The sequence below is a fragment of the Vigna umbellata genome, chromosome 11 (assembly GCF_029865625.1).
Source record: "Vigna umbellata cultivar VRB3 chromosome 11, Vumbellata_1.0, whole genome shotgun sequence".
NCBI lineage: Eukaryota > Viridiplantae > Streptophyta > Magnoliopsida > Fabales > Fabaceae > Vigna > Vigna umbellata.
In genome coordinates, this window is record NC_142175.1 from 424688 (window position 1) to 435467 (window position 10780).

The window sequence follows — 10780 nt, forward strand, 5'->3', positions numbered from 1 at the left end:
TATATATATATATATATATATATATCTGTGTGTGTGTTATCTTTTAAATAAAAAATAGTTTAAATTCTTGCATTAATTAGTTATATTTCTACAATATTTAAATCGTTTGTAGTTAATGACTATACTAACAGCATTTTAGACCTTTTACATATTTTTTTAAATAATTATAATAATGATTTTTTATTATTCCAAGCTTGTGATATATATCTTTAGTAAAACTAATGAAAAACCAATGCGTAATGTGTAAAAAAATCGCATATAGTACCTGTCATAGAATATGAAAAATGTTTGAGATCTTGAGGGAATGAAGGGATGTACGGTTTTGGGCAATTCCTCACCAAAAAATGTTTTTGGGTAAGAAATTCAATCTTCTGGCGAAGGCTTGGAAGTTCAACAAAGCCTGCAGTTTTCAGATTTGGAATCCCAACCTTTTCATAACTGTTTCCTTCGAATACTTCCTCTAGCATACTTGCTTCCATGATTAACAGAGCTTCTAACATGGGTACCATTTTGGAAGTTGGAACGGGAAAGATGCATTTCAATTTGTTGCATTCTCTTATGATAAGTGCTTTCAGCCTTGGGAAAAATGGCTTTCTATGATTCTTTGCATCCTCACCAATTATCTGTTTTAATTCATTGCATCTATAGATGTTAAGTGCACCTAAATATGGTAAACATTCCAGCGCAGAAGCACAAAATAGTACTTCAACTTTTTCACAACTCAGAATATGTAACTCAGTAACGTTTTGTAGAGTAAAAAGAATCTTGGATGTATCATTCAATGACAAATTTTCCAGTTTCACATTCATTTCTTGTGCAATCACATCATTTGCATTGGGCTCATTTACCTGCAAAGTGTTCACCATAGTCAGAAAATGCCTCATGCTCCCACCCAAACTATACAATAAATCTATCTTTTCTCTTAACACATTCCACCAATAACAAGATTCAGAAGTCAACTTAATTACTAATAAACATCCGAAAAAAATATAATGGCCTCATCCTTTTCGATCGTATATATATGCATCTTCAAAAATTGAATTATTATCTTATTAGTTTTTTAATGATGCTTCAGACAAGAGAAAAGAGAAAACACATGTGGCATTTTACGAATGAATATTTTATATTTTTGGTAAAATACTACGTAATTATACAATATCGTACTTTAAATTTATCTCATTTTCAAACAACTACTGACGTCATTGTTAAATAATTTTATTCTGAAAGAATAAAGAATTTAGTTTTATTACATGTTAACTGTTTACATGAATAATAAAAATTGTGTTTGACACATGTAACAATGTATTACGAAAAACTTACCTGCGTTAATTAAATAACTAAATGTTTAATTCCTCGACAGAATGTTTTATAAATAAATTTAAAATATTCAATTTTTCAAATTTCAGCCATTAGCTATCTATTGTTGCGTATCAAAAGTTTAATAATATCATGTTTAGGAAATTTATTTCTAAAAGAGTGTTTTCAATTTTAAACACAAATAAAATATTAACATAATCTTAACCTAATTGAGATGAGATGAGATTGTTATATGATTAGTCATAATTATATAAAAATGTTAAACCTTTATGTTCAGATAAAATATAAGCATAAAAAATACAAAACATGTAAGATAAAGAGGAGTTAGAAGGTTACCATTGAGAGAGAAGAGTCTTGCAATTGATCCTTGGAATCGAAAGGAATTTTGGTAGTTCTCCATTTGTTTTTATATTTATGGATCCAATGTAACACCTTATATTTTATGAACTTTGATTCTATTTGTCCTTTGCTCTCATCTTTGGAAGTTGACTTCTTCACTAATGAACACAAGGACTCATCACATTTTTGAAAAATGTCCACAAAATTAGGCAAGTTATATAGATAAACATCTTTTATGACGTCTTTTAATTCTTGATGCAAATCTTCCTGTTCATGCTCATGTTGGTATCGGCCAAATAAGTATTTTAACCCATCACATTCGCCTATTCTAGTATCTTCAAGTTTTGGAATTTTTTGAGTCACCGGAAGTACAAATTGTAACAGGTGACAGTCGGAGACATGAAGAGTGGTTAAATTTGGAAATATTGAAATAGTACTCTTGTTATTATTATGAGTATCAACTATTTCTTCTCCAGAATCTTTCAATTTGTTTTCATCTCTTATTATACTTTTCAATTGTTCACAGTGCTCTATCCGCAATGTCTCCAACGAATCTAGGCTTTGTGTCGTTGACAACTCAAAAAGAGATGTCAACATTGGACATTGCGAGATAGACAAGCATTTAAGATTGCAGAGGGAGGTCTTGCTCTTAAACAATGCGCCTTGCAAATGTATGCAATTACATAGATCTATTGTTTCTAAATCTGTTAGAAGTTCAGAGGGAAGGGGTCCATTGCATATTTCTTTCAAATTTTCCATTCCTACAAGTTTAAGCATAACCAACCTGGATAAGGCACTTTGCACAAGAGAATCATTATTGTCAATTAGGCATGTGAGTTGTGAATTATCTGCCAATTCAATCTCCATTAGATTACTCGTAGATTCATCAGGAAAAATAATATCAGGTATGAGATTTTTCCATACTCCTAGAGGTCCACTTAATCTAAGAATTTCTGCTTTTTGAACTAGATTCTTCAATGTCTCCTGAGAAAAAATTTCCATAGCGTTATCCACATGCAGGGAATTCCTTAAAATCCATTCAGGGTAAAACTTTTCCTGGAAGCTATGTTCCACTATACAAAACCTTTGATAGTTAGGAAGCTGTAGATGGCAATCTTTAAAAATTTTATTATACTTAGTGGTTATTAAATGCAACTCTTCCAATGAAGAACAACTTCTAATCACTTCAAATACATTTGTCCTTTTAAAAAGACAATAATGCAACTTCAATAATTTAAGATTCACCAATTTTACAATCTCCCAAGGCAATTCATCCATCATACATCTAACCAACTCGAGAGTCTCAAGGGCCTGTAGGTTTCCAATAATCGAGATGTCACCTAAAATGAATTTTTTGAGGTATAAAGATTTCATATTGGTCAACCTTTGAATTGACTGAGGCAATTCAAAGCGAGCATTTGTACAACTTGCTATGAAAAATGAATGATGAGGGAAAAACTCAAAGTAAGTATTTGATAAAATCAAAACTTGAAGCCCTTCTATGTTTTCAAAGAATGAATTTGGGACCTCCAAACGATCACGTTTATTCATGTAGACAATAAGAATAACAAGTTTAGATCCATCAAACTTGGAGTTAAACAAATCATGGATTTTTCCTTCACATAATAAATATTTAATATTCTTCCCCCTTTCAACCATTTTCATTTCATTCTTACATGTATTCACTGCCACAATCACCTCGTTAGCTATCCTCAAAGCCATTTCACGAACCAAGTCATGCATTTTTACTCTTCCAGATTTACAATTCAAAAGTAAACATGAATTTATGAGTTCAGATTTTGCTACAATAACTTTCTTACGACATTCGTCGTAACTTTTATTGTCATTAATTTTGTCAATGAGAGTTGCTCCTTTAGCAAGTCTGACTAAAAGTTCTTCAGATATTTCTTCATCTTCTCGAAACAAAGAACATAAAAGGAACAATTTCTTGGCTGTTTCATCCTTCATATTGTCATAACTATACCTTAGACATGTATAAACTTTTCTCAGACTTTCATCTATATTATCATGTACCTGCATGGAGTTTTGTAAGGAGATTAAGGCTACATCCCATTCTTCCGAAACTAGTGAACCCTTTAAACTACGACCAATTAAAGCAATTGCAATTGGCAATCCTTTACATTCTTTGGAAATTTTGCGACCTCTATCAAGAATGCTTTTAGAGGAATTATCCCTTAAACCAGCATACTTTTGGAACAATATCCATCCCTCTTTCTCAGGTAAGATATGAAGTTCAATTGTCTTGTCACAGTCCATTTGTTGGCATATCTTCATATTGCGGGTTGTTACAAGAATTCTACAATTGTTATGGTTGTCCTTAAATGGAATACCTATTTCTTCAAAATTGATATCTCCCCACACATCATCTAGAATCAGAAGAATTTTTTCACCATTGGTTAATCTATCCTTCAACTTTTTAGGCCTCTCTGATTCGGTACAATCCTTCCATAACAGTCCTAATGGTCCTGCAATATCATCTTGAATCTTTTTTATATCAAGGGTATTAGATATTATAGTATCAATTACTTGATTATAACATTTTGACTTCTTAAGCTCCTTACCCACCTCTATTGCTAATGTTGTTTTTCCTGTGCCCCCCATCCCTTGCAATCCAATCATATAGTTGTTGTCATCTTTCAAGGCATTAAAAAGTTCTTCAAATTTCAACTTTCTACTTTCCAATGAAATGTAGTTTTGAGAAGAGTGATATTCAATGTCAGGAACATCACGACTGATTCCAACATCTTTAAATTTGCGTTTAACAAGTCTTCTAATCTCCTTTGTCTTACTTTCCAATTCCTTCCCCCTACTATATTGCCATTTGCAGTTAGGACACCATCCAAAGAAACATGTCACTTTCTTTTTGGTGTCTTCTTCAATAAGTTCTATAGCTTGCTTTTGCCAATGTTTGACATCTTTTCGTATGTTATCACCTGATCTAGTTGCCACTCTAGCATACTCTTCCCATGTTTCCTTTTCTGCTATCAAATTTTCCCTTTCCTTTTCAAAGTCATCAGTAATGCATGTGAAGCAACAAATATAACGTGATTGTTCTACTGTTGCATTAATCAATTTCTCCAGATTTGACTTTGCCAAATCAGATACAACGCTCACCATCTAAATCAAATTAATTACAAGAAATTTAATTTATAATAAAATCATATTTTTTCAATAAAATTAAAGAAAAACTATAATACATTTTCATTATCGACAAAAGTGAAATATTTTATAACCCTAACAAATATAATGTATAAATCCATTTAATGGATACATGTAGTGCTATTAGTTAATTCATATTAAATACCACTGTATGAATCTAGCATACTTTCTTCATTGATTCCTTACGTACCAATTGGAATCTTGCAAACGGTAACATTCGAAATGTGCAATATAACTCGTGCATAACATAATTATGATGAGGAGCTCAACATTGTAAATCTCGAAGGAGGGAAGGAGGTTAGGGTCGACATAGGACTACTCAACATTGAAGATGTTGGTGGTTTTCGACATGGTAAGGACGGGGAAAACCTTTGTAGATAAGAGAGGTTGGTGACTTGCTATCTCAATGATGGCGAATGGAACTTCTAGTAGGAATAAATAACCCACACAATGTGGAGGAGGATAGAGAGAAGCAACGACTTCATTGTCCCTATGTAGATCCAACTATAAATATGAACTTTATGTTGGAAGTTCAAGTATTCCTCTATATTCTATAGCATACGAATTCTTTATGAATTTTCCCTATATTTTTTTATAACCTGACTAGTGCATTCATATTTGTTTATCTGAAGATGTTGGAAATGGTAAAATATTTTATATTTTCTCGGAGTGTATTAAAGCCTAAAGAGACTAATGATAAATAATATGAGATACTTTTGATAGAAAAACAAGCTTTATGTGAATAAATTTATTCACTTTTCAGATATATTTCAATGTAAACAAAACATTACAATTTATAGACTCTAATTTTCTTTCTTATCATTTCCAATTCTTAGACTCTCCTACGTAGACATAAGATTCCTATTAACCAATACATTAAATTGCGAACTTTCAGACAAAACTCCTAAGCAAATTAATTACCTATAAAATATGTTGAATAACCCCTCTTTTGAGTTTACTCTAGCAAAATTCTCCCATGAACTTAAATACTTCTTCCATCCTTTATTTCGATCAGGATTTTGTAATTATTAAACAACACAATAGCCAATGGCTTTGTAAACAAATTTGCAATTTGATCACGACTTCCCACATGCACCCTCTCACGTATTCTCGGATGAAATGAAATTGAGTGGATCCACATTGCCTTCCTTCACTTATTCTCGGATGAAATGAAATTGAGTGGATCCACATTGCCTTCCTTCACTAATTCTCAGATTAAATGAAATTTCACATCAATGTACGTGCTTCTCTCATGGTTAACTAGGTTCTTTACCAACTCTATATAGGTGACTTGTTATCTACTCGAATTATAGTCTCACTTTCTTGTTTTTGCTCCATTTTTCTTAGAAGATTTCTAAGCTATACTACATGACAAAGACTCGATGATGTTGCAACATACTCTACTTCACATGTAGAAAATGTCACAACGGGTTGTTTCTTTGAGAGCCAATTAAAGGTTGTGTTGCTCATGAAGAAGACATCCTCGAATGTTCTTTTCTGATCATCTACATCTCCATACCAATGAATATTTGAGTATCCTACTAGTCGATAGTTGTCTGACCTAGTGTAGTATAACCCGAGTGACACTGTTCCCTGCACATACCTCAATATCCTTTTCAATGTTTTTCAATGTGTGCAGTTCGGCTCCTCTATATACCGACTTACTATTCCAAAGCTTAATAGTATGTCTAGCTTTGTACTTGTAAAGTAATGACGAATTCCAACCAAACTTCGATAGTTATTAGCACAGTCTCTACCACTTAAATTTGAAAGCTTTGTACTCGGTTCCATTAGGGTTAAAACTGTTACCAATGAGGAGCATTGGTAAACTTGAAGATAAACGATTTTGATGATGCTGAAAGACAATAGATTGTGATAATTGTTTTAAAAGCACTTTGTAGATTATAAATGTATTAGGAAAAGCCTTAAACATGTATACTTAGAAAAATTCGTATTTCTAGAATTGTTACGCATTTAATTGATTATTAGAAGCTATAATCGATTATCCTAAGTCTTGGAAAACCTCGTTGCTCTGGAATAATCGATTATTACTCCAAATAATCGATTATCATTAGTTCTGATGAGAACTGTCAAAGTCTCTGGAATAATCGATTATTCCTCAGGATAATCGATTATCACTTTTGAAAAACCCTGTAACGGACTCAAATAATCGATTATCACTAACAATAATCGATTATCTGTGGCAGTTATAGTTCATCTCTGCGAACTAAGACCAGTTGGCTATATAAGTTATTTCCAGAACTCTTAGAAAATAACTCTGACCTTTTTATTCACTCTTAATTGTATTTTGTTGAAACTTATTTTAGTGAAATAGTTAATCACTTTTTATAGTGATTAACAACTAGACGTAGATTCTTTTGAATCGAACCAGGATAAAAATCCAGTGTCTCAACTTTTTTATTCCTTACACTCGTTACTGTTTTATGCACATCAATTGTTTGTTAAATTTTCTCTAAGAAAATTGATTTTCTAAAACGGACCATCATAACTTGATTTGTGATCGTAACACGCTTTCAGAGTATTTTATTCCGCTGCACGACTCTATAACGATACCGATTGTTCCGACAAAAACTAGGTTGCAACTTGTCATCTTAAAAGCTTAAGATTTCTTCGGCTCTTGAGACACAAAGTTACATGTCTCAAGTTGTTTGACTTCTAATCTAAGGAATGTGTCCCAAGTTGGTCATTTGAAATTATTTCTCCATGAAACTTTTAAACTCCTTAATCATTTATGCATAAAATTGAGATGTCAATTTGTGTTGCCCATTCTCTCTAGTAATCACATTCTTTATAGAAATAAAAAATATGAAGGAAATAAAAGTAGAGGAGAAATTTCTAGAAATAAAGAAAATTCCAAAAGCTTCTTTATGACTTGTCAAGGAAAACATCCTCCATGTGGCATCTATAAAAAACAAGTCACTTGGGAAAAGATTGTTGGCATCATGGAAAACTTAAATGTCAATACTCTAAGAAATTTGGTCACGTAAAGAAGTATCTTTCTAATAAAAATAATCAAGCAAACTTGCGAAAGAACATAATCAGGAGAAACTTTTATTCACCAATCAAGAATCTCTTAGTGGCACACGAGTGTTTGGATCTATCTGTTACATACATGTTCCTGATCAAAAGAGGCACAAAGCTTGAAGACAAGACTATATGAGGAATATTCTTGGGATATAGTACACATTTAAAAGTCTATTGAGTCTACAATCTACAAGCAAAAAAGCTTGTCATTAGTCTAGATATTGAAGTTGATGAAAATGCTTCTTGGAATTGGGAAGAAGAAAACGTTGTTAAAAGCAACATTTAGTTCTAGTGCAAAAATCCCAAGAGGAAACTCAAGAAGAGGCAAAACATTCAAGTACGCTTTCTCCACCTCCACAACAATAAGATTCTTCACCTGAATCCACTCCAAGATGAGTAAGATATTTTGTAGACATATATATAAAACTTGCAATTATGGTCATGATTGAGACTAACTATTATGAAGAAGCATCAAAGAAAGAAGTATTGGTCACGGCTATGAAAGAAGAGATTAAAAGGATTGAGAAGAATAACACTTGGGAACTCGTAAACTGCCATCGTGGAAAAGACATCATTAGAGTGAAATGAATATATAAAAGAAAGGTCAATCCTGATGGAACTATACAAAAGCACAAAGCAAGTTTAGTTGCCAAAGGCTACTCGTAGCAACCAGGAATCGACTAGAATGAGACATTTGCTCTAGTTTCTCGCTTAAATACCACTAGTGCATAAATAGTGTTTAACGTCATGTGTTTAACATCACACGTTTAACGTCTAACGAATGAAAATCCAACATAAAAAATGATCAGTGGCATTTTTGTAAATAAAACATCATTATAGAAGTCGGTTCCTCTAGTATCAGACGTCAAATAAGCTTTAAACGTCGATCCCCCCAGATCAGACGTCAAAAACGTCCAAAATTTGTGAATATTAATTTTTTTTACGACATAGACATTGGCCCCTCAAATCAGACGTCAAATCCTCCTTTAGACATCGCCCTCCCCCTAGATCAAACGTCAAAAAGGTCCGAAAATATCTCATTTTGAACGCCAATATTAATATTTTTTACAACATACACATCAGCCCCCCCAAATCAAACGTCAAATCCCCCTTTAGACGTCGGCCCCCAAATCAGATGTCTAAAAGGTCCGTAAATAAACGTTAGTGCCCCCCAAATCAGACGTTAAATCCTCTACCAGAAGCTGCAAAATCAGAATTGAAAGGCCATTTTTTCAAACATTAGACGTGGAACGTAGGGGGCCGACGTCTAATACACATTAGACATCGGATCTCCTTTCCCACACGTCAATAAGCTGTAAAAATACCGAAAAAGTAGCGCAAAAATAGATTATTTAGTAATTAGACGTCGGATATGGAGAAGGGCCGACGTCAAATGCCCTTTTAAACCCCAAACAATCATAATGCGAGCTTCACTTTCTTTCGCGTTTTTTTTTAGGTTTTTTCTTCGTTCGCATTCGTCATTGTTGCTATAAGGTATGTTTGATTACTTTTATTCAAATTAATTTATTTTGCACCAATTAATTTTGGCTTATGATGCAGTTTTGTCTATGAGTTGATGAATCTTGGTGGCGGTAGTGAGGGTCCAATTTCCATTGCTTGAAACTCATAGTATATACAATTTTATAATGTGCTATAATAATTTTATGTATTTCAGGTGTGGTAATGTTGTAGAAAAAAATTAATTTAAAAAAAACAAAAAGGATGTCAGTTTAGGAGGGGTTTGACGTCAAAATTGACGTCCCGGGAAGGAGAACCAACATCCAATTGACGTCTCCCAATTAGACGTCTGATCTGGATTGGATGTTGAATATCGAAAATAACACACGTCAAAAGTCTTTTTTGCAGTAGTAGTGTACAATTAGAGTTTTAATAAATCATGTAGCATAAAAAGGATGAAACACATATTAAGTTGATGTCAAATCAGCCTTTTTAAATGGAGTGCTCATAGAAGAGATTTATGTTGAATAACCACAAGGTTTCATCAACAAAGGAAATGAAGACAAAGTACTAAGACTTAAAGAAGCCTTATACAGCCTGAAACAAACTCCTCGAGCATGGTATAGCAAGATTGATCAATACTTCATCGATCAAGGATTCAGGAGGAGCAAAAGTGAGCCATAATTATATATTAAGGCACAAGGTCAGTACCATCTCATTTTCTCTTTAAATGTCGATTATATTATCCATATAGGAAATAATATGGAGGTGATGAAAGAATTTAAAAAAAGCATGATGAAGACATTTAAAATGACCGACCTTGGCTTGGTGAACTATTTCCTCGGTATAGTAGGAAAAAGAATTTTAAGACATCTAAAAGACACAAAGGAGTTTGGTATATGGTATAAAGCCATGACTAACTCAAGGATGATTGGCTACATAAATAGTGATTGGGCAAGATCAATGGACGACGTAAAGAGTACGTCAAGATATGCTTTCTCACTAGGATCAGGTATTATATCTTGGGCATCAAAGAAGCAAGTAATCGTGCGCACAATCAACAACATAAGTAGAGTATGTAGCAACTACTCAAACGACGAGTCAAGAAATATGGTTATGAAGAATACTTCAAGAAATGGGTGAACCACAAGATGCACTAACTATTATCTACTGTGACAATAAATTGACAATAACAATAGCAAAAAATCAAGTCCATCATCAAAGAACAAAACACAATGCAATAACTATTATCTATTTCCATTAAATATCACTTCATTCGAGATGAAGAGAACTCTAAACAAATTTCACTCGAGTATTGTCCAATAGAAGATCAAATTACAGATATTTTTATGAAGGTGTTACTAAGACCAAGATTTAAACTACTGCACGCAATGCTTGGAGTTACTGAATTTGTATCAAGGAGGAATATTAAAGTGTATTG

At 32.9% G+C, this 10780-nt stretch overlaps 1 protein-coding gene across 5 annotated transcripts in view; it reads right to left on the minus strand.

Annotated features, from left to right (window-relative positions):
* Positions 1–4794, minus strand: part of LOC148190686 (uncharacterized) — a 38693-nt gene extending 33899 nt beyond the window's left edge. For all 5 annotated transcript variants that reach the window (XM_088102002.1, XM_088101999.1, XM_088102001.1 and 2 more), the window contains exons 1-2: positions 1654–4794; positions 266–848 (exon numbers count right to left, since the gene is read on the minus strand). In XM_088102002.1, coding sequence (XP_087958128.1) covers positions 266–848; positions 1654–4794 — 3724 coding nt within the window. The remainder of the gene's footprint in view (positions 1–265; positions 849–1653) is intronic.
* Between the last annotated feature and the right edge of the window lie 5986 nt (positions 4795–10780).